Below are 15,371 nucleotides of genomic sequence, written 5' to 3'. Positions count from 1 at the left end.
AGACTCATGAGGCAGGCATTGCAATAGTGTCCTTTAGTTCATCTTATATGTACTAGTTCAATTTATATGTACTAGTTTAAACCAGTCAGGGTCATTACAATGTGAAAGAAGAACTAAAATGTTAACAGGTCCGTTTTTTGTTACTTCCTGACAATAAAATCACCACAAAAAAAAACCCAAGCAAAACTTTGCAATAACCTTTTAACGCCAAGTGTATCATGTTTGATACACAGGTTGATGATGCAGATGTTTTCTAGACCTTTGATTTCCCCCCAAAACCTGAATAAATTTGACGTTTTACGATGTTTTGATTGAAACGTGCTGATGCCATCCTGCTTATTTTTAACAGCACCCTAATGTCTGACCTTTGACCTATGACGTCGAAGGATTATTTACCAGAGAAGCGTCTTTTCTTATCTCCTTTACCCAGTTGTCGTGCAACTCTCTCCATGCAGTTTCATGTTATTACTCAATATGGTTTCTTGAAATTTTTTTCAAGGTGAACTTTGACCTTGAGTGCTAACAATGAAGGTCAAATGCTTAGCCAACCTAGGTACTTAGCCCAGGAGGTCTACTATGTTTTTGTGAAGTTTGAAGATGATCCATAAAAAATTGTGGGTAATATAAAGTTTTTTATTTTTTATTTTATTTTTTAGTTATTTTTTGTGGTTTTATTTTTATTTTCAGCCAAATCTAAATGGACTTATTATTAGTATCTACCATAACACAAAGTTTTAATGTGATATCTTCACTGTGTATCAAGTGATTTATCGTTTTCCTGCTGTCTTTCCTACACACTCACTCTATTTTCTAACTCCAGCCCTGTCCTGAATCTGTCTTTAATACACTAACCCGTTGTCCCGCCAGTTCCCTTCGGTGCTGTTCAAGGGTCGCGTGACGCTGTGCGAGGCTCTGTGCTGCGAGGTGCTCAAGTGCTGCGTCTCCAAGCTGGCCTCTCTGCGGGCCGAGGCGTCGGCCCTGCTCTACCTGCTCATGAGGAACAACTACGAGTACACCAAGAGGAAAACCTTCCTACGCACACACCTGCAGGTAAAGTGTTAATGTTGACAACTGTTGACGTTCAGCACTCGGTTTTCTTTTCTCCAAGCACGCTCCTCTGAGCAATTCACGTGCAGTAAGGGAGGAGAAGAATGTAAAGCGTGTTTAATTGCAGACGGTCTGCTGAGTTTCTCTTTCTGTTGTCTCGCAGTGATTAGTGCACATACTATTTACTGGATCGTGTGTGCATTTCCTCCTTTCATTTTCATCTTTCTCCGTGCCCACTGCCCCACCCCCTCCACCTTCCCCTGCTTTTCTTTCCCGAGTAGATCATCATTGCAGTAAGCCAGCTGATTTCTGACGTGGCGCTGACCGGCAGTTCACGCTTCCAGGAGTCTCTCTCCATCATCAACAACTTTGCAAACAGCGACAAGGCCATGAAGGTATTGTGGAAGTCTAGACAACCAATCACAGCTGGCACCAACAAACATTCATTGTTACCATTATTCACTGAGGAGTTTCCAGGTGGATGTATTGTAAAATCAATCTGTAGATTGATCTAAATCCACACTTTCTTCATAGATGATAATAATCAGCGAATGAGCTTTATTTTTATGCTCTTTTCGTGTAAATGAAGTGTCACAACAAGTCGTTACTCATTGCTTCATGATTTTTTCACTATAATTCACCATTTTTCTGTAGTACACACAAAGCACGGTGCTTCACTTCACTTATCAGGACAGAATGTGATGATTAGGAAATCCCGAGGTATTAGTGTTATAATTCAAAAACAGTAATTATAGTATTAAAGTATTAAAGATGTTATGACTTGGGTTTTTTTTTAACTTGTTAATCAGGATTCAGACAGTCTAGTTAGCAGTGGATGATTAACCACCAAAGTATCTCTGTTTTTGTCACGAGTTGTTTGGAAGAGACTGTGAATTAGCCTTCGACGATCTTCGATGACCTGAAGGTTAATCGAGCCTGACTTAACCTTCAGGTTGTTCCTGCTTCGTTTCTCTTGTTCTTTCATGAGCGATTGAAGGGAGCAAGTTTCGCTCCCCTTGTTGTTTCTTTGTGTTCTTAAGAGCAGCCACACAATCACACTTGTGAAACATTACTCCTCATGGGAATTTGAATCATTGCTTGAGTGATGTAATTTGGTTAAACAGTAAATACCGCTCAGGAGGTTTAGATGACAGATTCAAGTTACTGCTAGGACTACTAGTGTGAAGTATGGCGCAGTGTTTTAAGGCGTATAGTATTTACTGATTAACTTAGCAGAACAAAGTGACGATGAGAATAAAAAGTTTACGTTTCAATAATGGCAAATGTAATCTAGCACAAATAAGAGGTCACAAACAACCAGCTTGTTGAGAAACTGACTGGACTCTGCAGCATCATGAAGCTTGCTGGAGACTTGGATTCATCTGGATACATTTCACACCTCACACGGACCCTAACAATCACCCAGAAAAAATGCTGCTTTACTACGGACAAGTCCATAATAGATGAGCTGGCGTTGCTGTGCCACTTGCGTAACTCGGTGATATTCTTCCTCCACGCAGTGTCATACAACAGTTGGTTAATAATGACTAAATGATGACTCTGATTTGCTCTGACTAGCTGGTGATCTGGTGTTGTTCCCCCCTCCGGCATTTCAAACAAATTGGCCTTCATGGCAACTATCAAAGATGCAAATTCCGACAAGTTTTGGCTCAACTTGCTCTTAATTGCTCGGCAAAAACGCTTTCGTGCGATTCCTGTAAATAGCTTCCTCCCCAGATACGATGCTCTGAAAAGGAAACAAATACACAGGAAGCACAGGCAGCAGCAAAAGCTACTGCATTCACACCTGTAGTCACTAAATTGTCTCTGTGCATTGCTGTTGAGTAAACCCCAATATTAGTATTTTAATGCAGAGTAAATCTGGTCCTACGTCTCTTGCACCTTCTTGTGGGTAGGACCTTACATAACGAGCCAACCATATGCATAGGTAAGATTGTAATGTAATGTAACTGTAATGTAACAAAGCAGTAACACACATAAAATGAAGGCTGGAACACAATATGGATGACCTGCATGTTGTCTTCTGTCGCTCCTATCAGAATAAGAGCCTTTTTTTAGAAGATTAGAAAGTCATCCCCCACGCTGCACTTAAAACGTTTAAAGGAGTTAATTTTAGTCTAGCAGCAGGATGCAGGCCACATCTGAAGCTCCTGTTTCCTCCTAGATTTGTTCCCTTTTTAACCAGTGTCTGTATGTTTGCTGCAGTCCACAGCTTTCCCCTCAGAAGTGAAGGGTCTGACCAAGCGGATCCGCACAGTTCTGATGGCTACAGCCCAGATGCGAGAGCATGAAAAAGATCCTGAAATGCTGCTGGACCTCCAGTACAGCCTGGCCCGGTCCTACGCCAGCACCCCTGAGCTGAGGCGGACCTGGTTGGACAGCATGGCCAGAGCGCACCTCAAAAATGGAGATTTGTCAGAGGTATGAACAGGAAGACTGTGAGTGATTCTGACGTCTGTGTCTCTCCCTTTTTAGTCATTATCTTTGTATTGTTACAGTCATGTGGATAGCGGTCTGTAGGAGAATAACGCGGACAGGCAGGTTGTGTTGTTTGACCAGACATCTTTGATCGCACATCAATCACATTCACGCTGTCTGGTACACAGACAATGAGACCTGCAGAATTAGTCCTGCAGGCCATGTTTTCCTTTCTCAGCTGCAGTGGTGTTCAAGTTAATCCAAGATGCTGTCATTTCAAACTGGACACTGTAATATCTATAGGCCCAGCTCAACATGTATTTGAGTATTTTCAGCATTTAGTATTTTTATTGTTATTAAATGAAACTTTAAACGTACAAGTCCACTTACTTTTTGTCCCCTTTTCTTTTGTTTTTGTGTTTTTGGTGATGCTGCAGCAAAAGGTTATTCAGGGTGACTAAGAAACAAAACTGAATGCTGCATCCTCTGCCAAATGAAACTCAAATGAAAATTTTCATATTAATACCGTGAATACATCCAGTCCCGATGTTGTACAAGGAAACGCTTGGTCAGGATTAGATCATGGGAAAGCGAGTTCAAAGGTGAAGACTGATATAGAACTTGACCCTGGGTCGTGCAGGTGATGCGCTGTTAAGTGCAGGTCAAGTGTATTTATTTGGTTATTTAAAAGTTGATATTTATATAAGGACTTTTCTCAAAGGATTTTTCAAACTTTTCAGTATAAAGTGAGCCAGTTAATTTAAACACTCCAGAGGGATTGTAACATTAGATCTGTTTTTATCTCTGCCAACGAGGTTTTTGGTAGCGTTGTGTGCGTGTGTTCTGGACTTTGTAGGTGTGTGGACAGCGGTCAAATTAGCGATGCAGTTTAGCAGACATCGAGGTGTTCAAGGTCAGCTCAGTGATTTATTGATTTATTATTGATGTGAGGGTCAACATGATAATAATTCTATGTAGAGCTGCTATTCTTTTTATTTGCAACATATAGGCGTAGAATTATCGTGTTAGCTTATTGTGGCCTTGTTACATACATTACAGTAACAGGTTATAACAGTTTAAATACACATTTATGTGCAGTGTTCCTGAATACGTTTTTTGTACTTGATGTTTATTACTAAATATTTAAATAATGAATTGAATGCTGCACATGTAGCCACACAAAAACTAATTACACGTCAAATCATGTCAAGTTTATCCACATGGGTTTCAACAGGATGAACATTTTTATGTACAATTAAATGAGTGAAGTGAAAAGAACTGCTGAGCTTTTCAGCTACTGTCTATTCCACATCACGTCTCTTCCTGTGGAGAAACATATTGGGTTATGCTTCAGTAAAGGATAAGAGAAAGTCAAAAATGGCTTTCATGCCTTACAGCTATTTCGCACAGTCTGAGAAGACAGTTTCGTTTCAGTGGTAGGTGTGGCTGTAGATATCTGCCTGAATGACTGAACACAAAAAAGTCATTAAATGCAGCCTCGAAAATCATGTGTAATGATGTTATGTTGCTTGAAATATTATTGAGCAATTGCCAGCTGCATTTAAACAGTGTGCCCTGGTGTTAAAAAGTTTTTTTTCAGTGTGTTCTGTTCATGATGGCCTCTTCTTGTCTCCACAGGCTGCGATGTGTTATGTTCACGTGGCTGCGCTGGTTGCGGAATACCTGAACAGAAAAAGTAAGGTCCCCCGCCCTTCTGTACACAAGAAATACTTTGATCCTTCTTGGCATTGTGTGCCTAGTGTAACTGATCTGCTAGAAACTCGTGAAGCAGCCTTTACTGTGGACCTCCTGGTGATATACTTGGCAGTTTGTTTGTGGCTCGCTGTTGTCACAATGTGCAAACACTCCACAGCACAGTGGAGTCGCAAAAGCAAATTCTCACAATGCCGTATGTTATTTTTTTAGGTTATCTTTATCTTATGCAAAACTGGCTGTAAGTCTCTGTAATCCGCCAAACAAATGTGTGGTGGATATGCTGACAACAGTTGGTAGACGACAAAGCTTATCTCTGAAAATTTGTTTAGGTTTTAGTCCAGCGGTACGTATGAACTGAAGCTACCTTCCATCAGGTAGATTAACTATCACCAGGCAGTTACAGCATGTTGGGAATCGAAGAATATCCACCTTTCATGTGTTTCATTTGGTTGTGGGTCACACCTATCTGGATTTTCGTGAGTTCTCAGTGTCACAAAAACACCTGCCACACCTGCTGGGGGAAATAAATAAATAAATAAATAGAAATGTGTTTTGTAGAAAATGTTCTAGTGGAGGTTTATGTGAAACATTTTTTGTTTTCCTCACTCATCTTTGCTGTTTGCTTACCAGAGTTGTTCCCCAGCGGCTTGGCAGCTTTCAAGAAAATCACCTTTAACATCGACGAGGAAGCTGCCATGAAGGAAGACGCCGGCATGCAGGATGTCTATTACACTGAGGTGTGGCACCTGTTCAGGAAAAATGCTTATTTAAGTAAAACCAACATACATGTGTAGATTCATTCCAAATGGTTCTCATGTTTCCGATCTCGTAATATAGGGACGTATTAGGTGCCCGGAAGTGTAATATACCAACGATTTGTCACCTAGCGTAAAATGTTACGCTATGAGAGTGAGAACGTGTTAGGAGTGACACATCAGTGTCCAATGTACTGGCTTATGTGCGAGTATACCATCAACACTGACACAAATACCAGAAAACAGCCTTTGAATAGCTGTAGTGACCACTACGGGTTAAAGGGTTAAAACTGTGAATTCAGTTTATTAATCTAATAAAAAACAACATAATTTTTAGTTTTAGATTTCTAAAATATTTGGAGTTTTCTTGTTTTTATAACAAATGGGGTTTCCTAATCAGTGTGTTCAGCACCGTTACAGTGGTGGATACTTATATTAGACCTTTCAAATAATACGATGAGCAGATATAAGACATTTTTAGGATCCAAATGTTTCAGCACCGAAGATGTGAAGACGTGTCAGACTGAATAGGCTACTGTCATGGGAAGAGTCAACATTCACAAACAGGTGTTAAAAATAATAAGACTTCTAGCAGGAGCAGCTAAACTTAAATTTTAATTTAATTTTAATTTGGTCATGTTACATATGCAACACTGGCTGTGAGAGTGAACCATCTAGGAAAAACTTGGTCCAAGGGGGAGGAGCCTAATTGGCTTGTTTCAGACAGAGAATGAACTGAGGGGCTGCCCCAAGGCTCAGTACAAACTGTAAATGATGCAAAGCTACTCTACCAGAGTCCACAAATAAAAGAGGAAATGAGCATAATGGGTCCCGTTTTATGAATCAGTGTTAACATTTTAAGGACATTTCTTTTTCTGCCATTGTTTAGGAAGTGTTGGTGGAACACCTGGAGGTCTGCGTGGACGCGCTGTGGAAAGCTGAGCGCTACGAAGTCATCACACACATCGCCAAACTTGTTATCCCCATTTATGAGAAGCGCCACGAATATGAGGTAGCGTGACATCATCCTTACACGCATCCGTCGTGCATAAGGCTGTGTTCCTGTGAGTGTCAGGAAATGGCCTGCATTTACAGAAGTGTCCTCTTTCACATGAAGTTCTCAGTAACTTTACCTGCACAGCGGGACATCATTTCATCCCTTCACAGTGCATATTTTCACTTTGCGCACCTTCTCACCCTGTAAGAATTTGTGGTTGATGATTATTTCGGTTTGACAAATGCAGCTTTAGTGGATTTGGAGCGTTACTCTGGGAGTCATGAAAGTGGCTCTCTGAAGACCTGCCACGGAGAGTTTCAGTTTAAAATCAGCCAGAAATGACACCTTTTCATAAGCGTGTTCTAAGTGTGATATCAAACTGCGCAAAACTGCAAATGACTTCAATGCAAACAAGACTTCAATGCAAACTGTGCATCGCAGGGTTACTGGAACTTGCATGTAATCATTTAATGATGCAGAAAATGCCTAAATGTTGTTATAGGTGATTCTAATCTGCTGTAAAGGAATTTCAGCTGCTAGAACTTAGAAGCAAAGTTCCCTCTAATTTTTCACGTGTCTGAGCGAACACACAAACCTCCTGAGCGATCCCTTTGACCACTGTGAGCGACGTCAGACGTGTGCACTGTGGTCACGCCGGCATCGAATCCATCCAAGTTACATGGTTTATTAAAATAATCAAATTAGAGCATTTACATTTATGTTAGACTACTTTTAATTAACTGCTTTAGCCCACTTACCATGAAAATTTAAAAAATCTTGTTCATGACCTAGTATTCCAATATGTTAACACTATTGGAAGCAAAAATAACTTGAACTCCAATTTCGAAAACACAACTTCTTTTTTTTATATATATATATAAAGCTCTGGCTTGTATTATGAGTCTGTGTGAGTGTCCTGTAACTCTCTGTCTGCAAAATACAGTAAATAATGACCAATGTTGGGCAATTAATTATATAGTTACTTCTTCAAAAAAGTAACTCAGTTTGGCAAACAAAGTTTTTTGCAGCTATTTTTTTAAATGCAGCCAAGACGTTTTTAAATAAACATTTCAAACTATTTATAGAACAATCAGCTGTTCTGCATCAAATCTGATGCCACACAAATTATTTGTGCCACTCCAAAAAATTATTTCTGTCCACTATGAGATAAAGGAAAAGAACAACAGCCTGATGCAGGCCTGACAACAGGAGATGTATCACTCTGGAGTTTGTTTTTGCTCACAGGTGGAGAGTGCTTTCGAGCCTTTTTTTTTTAACGCCGATTTAATCGTTTCTTCCCGCAGTAAATATAAACAACCAGTATTCAGGAAGAAAACCAAACATTGCATTTTTTTTATCACAACTCTGGTTTTACGTGGCCGATCAACACAATTTAAAAACTGGTATAAAGTCCACACATTTTCCCTCAATTGTTCCGTCTGTCCTGCTCACATCTCCAATGGTTGTACACGTTGTCATTAACGTCGCTTCACTCCACATCAGCCACGCCGCTTTGCCAGCTAAAACACTGGTGTCGGCACATAAGGACGCTGTCATAGGTTGTCAACGACCTTGATTGGCTGCGTATATACGGTAGGCATTATTGGCTGGACTATGGGATAAGGTGGCATTAACAATTTCCTGCTGCGTTAACCTCTTGTCTTGCTTGCAACAGTGTTGCATTTCACTGTTATATTTATCTTCTCTGTCGATTTTTACCACCAGTTCATCATCATCATCATCTGATAACGTCTCTGACTGGAGCAGGCGGCACTAATAGGGATCATTTTGTGCAGAAGAAGAGTCATATGATGCATGAAACATCTCCTTTTACTTCAGTGCGCACCAGTCTGAAGCATTGAATGGTAGAGGACTGTGAGCGCTCACCGAAACGTTCCTGTGTGTTTAAAAACTTCAAGAAAAACAATTAAAAAATGCAGGAAGCATCTTGAGTTTGAAATCAGAGATGTCAGCATTACAATCCCGAGGAGCCACTGGCACTGGTGTTTGTGTTAGATTATTTACTGCTTCATAACTTCATTTCAGTCTGTCAAATACCAATTTGACCTTTCAAAACGCCCAGTGTTACACTTTCTCTCACGAGTATATCTGGTTATATTTTGTGCTTTTAGCAGCTCTTTGCTCTGAATGGAGGAGGTCTTTCGCGGCATTTCATCCCACTCTTTTCCTTTTTTTTTTTAAGTACCTGCTTAACCGGTTCCGTCATATCTTTACTGTGCTCCACTGCGGCAACATGTTGTAACAGCATTGAAAAACAGCATGAACCAAATGTCAAAATGACAATGTGTGCAGTGCGTTGGCTCCTGCACTGGATGTGTGTGCGGCTCAGAAATAGCAATGCCTTCTTGGCGCCGTTAGTCTACTGGGGGCTGTGCTGGAACAAGTCTGATCCACAGACGTTCCAGTACTTAACCTACATCAGGGATGAGCGGCTAACCAAATACAACAGGACACCATGACTGGTGTCCAGAGTCCATGCCTAGGGAGGTCATGGTTGGCGTCACACGATGTAGCAGCGACATGTTTGGCAGAGCTGTCATAATATTTTGGTTTGTCTTGATATACAGAATTGCTTCTTTGAGCCGTGGGTTTGCAGTTTTGTTTTTTTTCTGTATACAAAAACAAATAGACTTTAATTCGTGTGTGTTTTGCCGAGTTGCATAACTCAAATTCCTGTGCCGGCTTTGTGTGTACGGCCCACTTGCTGCGATAAACAAACAATCGCTAACAACAGGCGAGCTCTGATGGCATCTGTTCTACTTTTTCCAGAAACTAAGCCGACTGTACGAAACTCTGCACAGAGCGTACAATAAGATCATGGAGGTGATCCAGTCGGGCCGCAGGCTGCTCGGGACCTATTTCAGAGTGGCCTTTTATGGACAGGTGAGGTAAACAAGCAGCTTCCGAAAGCACCCACACACTCACGAAGACCGTGTGAAATGTAAATGTTGAGTGTATACGGGGCCTGGTGATGATTCAAATAATATAAATAACAGTACTAATAGTCTTGTCACCTCTTTGCTCACTTACAAAGAGGTGAAGAGTCGTCTCTAGTTTCTGTGGGCGTTTACATGTTAATGGAGAGAGACCAAAATCACAGAAAAAAACACATTATCGATTTGCATGTCACTGAAGGACATAAACATTTGATCCCCTGCAACACAGAATTCTGGCTCCCACCGCAGATTGGCTGTGTGCCCGCAGGTTGCAATCAGTAGTCACTCATTCAGTCAGTCAGTCAGTCACAGATGCTCCGGATCTCACATAGTAATGCGTCTCTTCCAGTCTAACCTCTCCACGACCTTGGGCAAGACCAAAGATGTGTCAAAGGACATCAGGGACACGACTGTAGAATAAAATGCTGACATCCAAATTAATTTCTCACTTCTTTAGTTGATATTCTGTCTCTCTCCTTTAAAATGAAACTACCATAAAAATTAGCCGCTGTTCATTTCTTTGTAAATGAGCAAACTTGCAATTTAGGCAGGGATCAAATAATTATTTCCCCCACTGGGAGTCCTCAGACTTATGTGTGAAACTTTGCTATTTTTGGTCATTCTCGCCTGTTAGGTTTATTAGTGGCTACTTCTGGCTTCTTTGCATGTTTAAGCTAACAGCTATGTTATCGTTGGCTGGGAAGCCAATGATGTATCAGATATTCATTTCTTCTGTTCTGACACCATCCCAGTTGGGTTAGATAGATAGAGCTTCCTCAAAAGTGTCCATGTTATGCTTTTCTCTATTAGGCAAAAGAAGAGTTGTTTCATGTGTCAGAGGTTTCAAATATCTATTTACTCAAACTACAAAAGCAGGCAGTTAGCAGGAACAGCACGCCTGCTAATTTGTCTGTGCTCATGTGCAGGAGAGCAAACAGGAAGAAATTACAAGCTGTACAAATCTCTTTGATGGACATTTCAGCATTGCAGTTATATAAATACAAAGCAGGATGTTCCGTGTTTTTTTATTTGAATGAAGCTGTCATGTTCCAGCCAGTCCATGTAAGGAAAAAGACGTTATGCTTTTGAACGTAAAAGAAGTAAATTGTTCGATGGGAGATAATTAGGCCTTGAAATGCTTCTCCTTATTTCTAGGGTAGTCAGACATTATTGTGTGTTCACTTTTCTGGGAAAATGTCTCAAATTCAGACTTTAACCCTGGTCTGCGAACTACTAAGCTAAATGTTCTGCTTCAGACAGTTTGTTCCCTCTTGGCTTTATATGATGTCTTTAATATGGCGATCTGTGAGCACAGAAGCCCCACCCTCCTGCTGCCTAGTCTTTCTATTTATGTGAGGACAGCCAATCAGCCAATCAGACATTTGGCTTGAAGGAAGAGGAACCAAAAAGTACTTTTTCAGAAGAATAAATGAGGCAAAGTTGAAGGTAACTGAGGATTATTTAAATGGTAAATGGCCTGTATTTATATAGCGCTTTACTAGTCCCTAAGGACCCCAAAGCGCTTTACATATCCAGTCATCCACCCATTCACGCACACATTCACACACTGGTGATGGCAAGCTACATTGTAGCCACAGCCACCCTGGGGCGCACTGACAGAGGCGAGGCTGCCGGACACTGGCGCCACCGGGCCCTCTGACCACCACCAGTAGGCAACGGGTGAAGTGTCTTGCCCAAGGACACAACGACCGAGACTGTCCAAGCCGGGGCTCGAACCGGCAACCTTCCGATTACAAGGCGAACTCCCAACTCTTGAGCCACGATCGCCCCATTTAGAGCTGTGAATCAGTTTCTCAACTTTCTCAACTTTGCTTTGTGTGATTCAAAGCTGTGAGTAAAAACAGTCACCTACACAATCTTAAATTATAACGGTTAGAAAGTGACTATAGGCAAGATTTGAGGAAGTTTGAGGAAAATAAAGCAAACATGTACAATGTGACATCCTTCAGCATGCGCCATGTGGTCTGTGACTGCATCTTTTATGATCATTTACTAATCAGTAAGGACATTTGTATTGAAGAAAAAGTTGAAAATTTAGTCCTAAGCAGTTTTGCCAAGTTTTTTTAAGATGTTTTCCAATATAAATGTGTATTTTGAACAGGGCTTCTTTGAGGAGGAGGACGGGAAGGAGTACATTTACAAAGAACCCAAACTGACCGGCCTGTCCGAAATCTCCCAGCGGCTGCTGACGCTCTACGGGGAAAAGTTTGGGCCAGAAAATGTCAAGATAATTCAAGACTCAAATAAGGTACAGTAGATAAATGGAGGAAGGAAAGGGTGGGAGACGGTTGGAATACTTTAATTGGCAGGCTCCTGTTTTTGTGGAAAGCAGAAAGTAGCAGAAATAGAAATAATTAATTTGGCAGTGAAGCCACACTCGGGTGTTTACTCAGAAAATATCATTTGTCCAACATAAAGTGATCAGTTTCCACCCCGTGGATTTTCAATGAAGTCCCAGTTGGTGGTTTTAAAGACAGTTTCTTTGTCTGCTTTTGATTTCAGAAGAATTCAGTGGGTTATCTAGTGATCTTTCTTTCTTTAATAACAAGACTTCATGTTGCTTCTGGATGACGTTCTCATTTAGCTTGCTGACTGCTTCCCTGCAGGTCAACCCCAAAGACCTTGACCCCAAGTTTGCCTACATCCAAGTGACCTTTGTCAAGCCCCACTTCGAGGAGAAGGAAGCGCCAGAGAAGAAGACGGACTTTGAGAAGTGCCACAACATCAGCCGCTTCGTGTTCGAGACGCCGTACACGCTGTCGGGGAAGAAGCACGGCGGGGTGGAGGAGCAGTGCAAGAGGAGGACCATCCTCATAAGTACATAGAACACGTTTAGAAAGCAAACACGAGAAGAACGTCTCATAGAGTTTTGCATGTGGATACGCCACATTAGTAACACATTCTTCCTCCGCCGTTGCACATTTCAAAGGCAAAAAAAAACACCTAGTAGCAGTGTGCAGAAACATGGGTCTTTTTTTTTGTAGTTGCACGTCTGCCTACTGAATTATCAATAAATACTGAACTGTATTAACAGCTGGTTACTGTAGCAAGTGACAGCTGGACATTAGTCTCCTCTGAGCAATGAAGAGCACCTTTTATTTTATCTATTTATCTATTTCTGTTTATGTATGCTGAATGCTTGTATCTCTCATTGTTTGCGCACACAAAAGTTCATATGTCCACTTCTGCTCGGGCATGTCAGACAACAAGAATTCACCTGAATTCACCCCTACAACATGTCACTGTCTCTTTTTTTGTTGATTTTTCTTTCATTGTTTGTTGTATCTGCAGCGTAACATGACCTAACAGGTTCTGCCTGCGCTCTTGTCTTTAGCTGCCAACACTTTCCCATATGTTAAGAAGCGGGTGGAGGTGGTGGCTGAGAAGCAGGTGGAGCTTAAGCCGGTAGATGTGGCCATAGATGAGATGAAGGCACGGACGGCGGAGCTGATCAAGCTCTGCTCCAGCCAGGAAGTGGACATGATCCAGCTGCAGCTCAAACTGCAGGGCTGCGTCTCTGTGCAGGTAAAGGCGAAAAAAAAAACAAAATGTAAACTTTCTCAGATGTGCTGCACAGCTGATCACTCACTTTTATTATTATTTTTACATTGGTTTTTCTGTGAAGAGTGAAACGATAAGCGCTAGCCCATCTTAACTAATAAAAAGGTCCAGTACAAGACAGCACTGCTCATCACTCTGTATCTCTAGCTATCAGAAGCACACACCACATAAGGCAGGGAGATGAATTGTTTTGAATTTCACAGATTTTCTTTAATCTTAGAGAAAGGTCATTCTAAAATCTGTGTTGTTTTAGTTTACAGATTACCAGTGTTGGTCAAGTTACTTGAAAATGGTAATTAGCTACCAATTGCTGATTACTTCTCCAAGAAAGGAATCCTGTTACTTTACTGATGACTTATTTTCAAAAGTATTGCTGAGTTACTTTTTAAAAACATGATACATAATACATAAAAAAGCAATAGACCTTTCAACCCAGCTCTATTTTTCTGCATAATTCATCATATAAAATTGAATCAAATGAAAAAGCCTCTTTTTAAAACTTGTTTTATTAGTTTTAATCTTTTAACTTTATGCACATTGCATCAAGCAAAAATTAAATTATATGCAACAGCCTCTGACTGGAAGAAATGTCTTTAACATTTAAACCTATTTTCTGCATATTCCAGCATAGAAAATAAAATAATGTTTTGTGTTTATACTCACTCTTTCAAATAGATGCGAGTAAAACACAGCAGAGAAAAAATAAAATCAAAGATTCAACGGCTCTTAAATCTATTTTCACCTGTATAGCAGGAGTGCGGCAGGCGGAGGTTTGCCCAGTGACCCAGCGGTCATGTCAGTGGGAGGATCCAGGGGTTTCACATTCAGCGTGCTAGCTGTTTGCTCAGATTTGAAGTTAAATTTTTTGCTGTAGAAAGAAGTTTTCCTCTCACGCAGAGTGAACAGCAGATGCTAATGTTTTTGTGACTTTTTACAGAATCAAACTCAAAGTAATGTCAGTACTTCCACGCTTTAGACGCTGCACTGTTGTACTCTCTCCCGCACTTGCTATACTGTCCATTGTTGTTGTTCTATGGCATTTCTTGCACACTCCCACTAAAATAGTATTTATAACTTATTAAGCATATATTCTTTAGGGGGTGAAACCTCAGTTGACTGGCCATAGGTACCTCCAGATTAGTTGAGATAACAAGATTTACGCATAAATAGATATTTCAGTTTTCTGTCTGTAGTTGACTTGTATCTGTAGTTGACTTGTATTATTTCTTTCTTTTACATGTTGATGAGTTATAAGTGTCATTCTTGAGTGAAAATGCTGATGGGGGGTGATTGACCCTCCTCCTCAGTCATACAGAGCACAGGATGAAAACGTGCAGTTACCTGGGAAATCCTCACTGACTCAGTAGTTACAAAGTAACAGCTCCATGGCTGAACTTCTGTCTGTAATAGGGCTGTAAATCTAAGGATGACTCAGAGCTCTTTCTTGGAATAGATTAACTGATAACCAGGCAGAAGATGTGCTAAACTGAAAATCTGATAATTTTGCTGGCTTTGTGTTTTTTTCCTCATTTTTTACAATCACCCAGTGGACATTACCCTTGAACAAGGCTGTGCTGGCAATGTGTCTGAAACCCCTGTTTTACTGTCTTTAGGTATTTCTCTCAGTGCCGCAGTCTTTCACGTTTTCACTCTTGTAGATCACCGAAGGAAATTCAAAGGGTTGATTCCAGAAACTCCCTCCAACAGTCTCCTTTTAGCTTTTGCAGTTTAACTATTAGTTATTAAATTAAATATTGCAGTTTTTACCAGAGGCTAACACACTTTTCCTGAAACCATTCACACTAAACAAACATTTCCCGAAGCTTATTGTCTGTACAGTCAGCTAGCATTTTTAAAGAAGTCAGACTTTGCCATCAG

The 15,371-nt window shown here is 40.7% G+C and overlaps 1 protein-coding gene across 3 annotated transcripts in view; it reads left to right on the top strand.

Annotated features, from left to right (window-relative positions):
* dock11 (dedicator of cytokinesis 11) overlaps positions 1–15,371 on the top strand; it is a 79,611-nt gene that overhangs the window by 53,479 nt on the left and 10,761 nt on the right. For all 3 annotated transcript variants that reach the window (XM_080906108.1, XM_080906107.1, XM_080906109.1), the window contains 10 exons: positions 868–1,050; positions 1,329–1,442; positions 3,274–3,489; positions 5,125–5,182; positions 5,833–5,939; positions 6,847–6,969; positions 9,745–9,858; positions 12,034–12,180; positions 12,539–12,749; positions 13,267–13,457. In XM_080906108.1, coding sequence (XP_080762234.1) covers positions 868–1,050; positions 1,329–1,442; positions 3,274–3,489; positions 5,125–5,182; positions 5,833–5,939; positions 6,847–6,969; positions 9,745–9,858; positions 12,034–12,180; positions 12,539–12,749; positions 13,267–13,457 — 1,464 coding nt within the window. The remainder of the gene's footprint in view (positions 1–867; positions 1,051–1,328; positions 1,443–3,273; positions 3,490–5,124; positions 5,183–5,832; positions 5,940–6,846; positions 6,970–9,744; positions 9,859–12,033; positions 12,181–12,538; positions 12,750–13,266; positions 13,458–15,371) is intronic.

Source organism: Rhamphochromis sp. 'chilingali', assembly GCF_963969265.1.
Source record: "Rhamphochromis sp. 'chilingali' genome assembly, chromosome: 1".
NCBI lineage: Eukaryota > Metazoa > Chordata > Actinopteri > Cichliformes > Cichlidae > Rhamphochromis > Rhamphochromis sp. 'chilingali'.
This window is presented reverse-complemented; position numbering and strand designations above follow the sequence as displayed.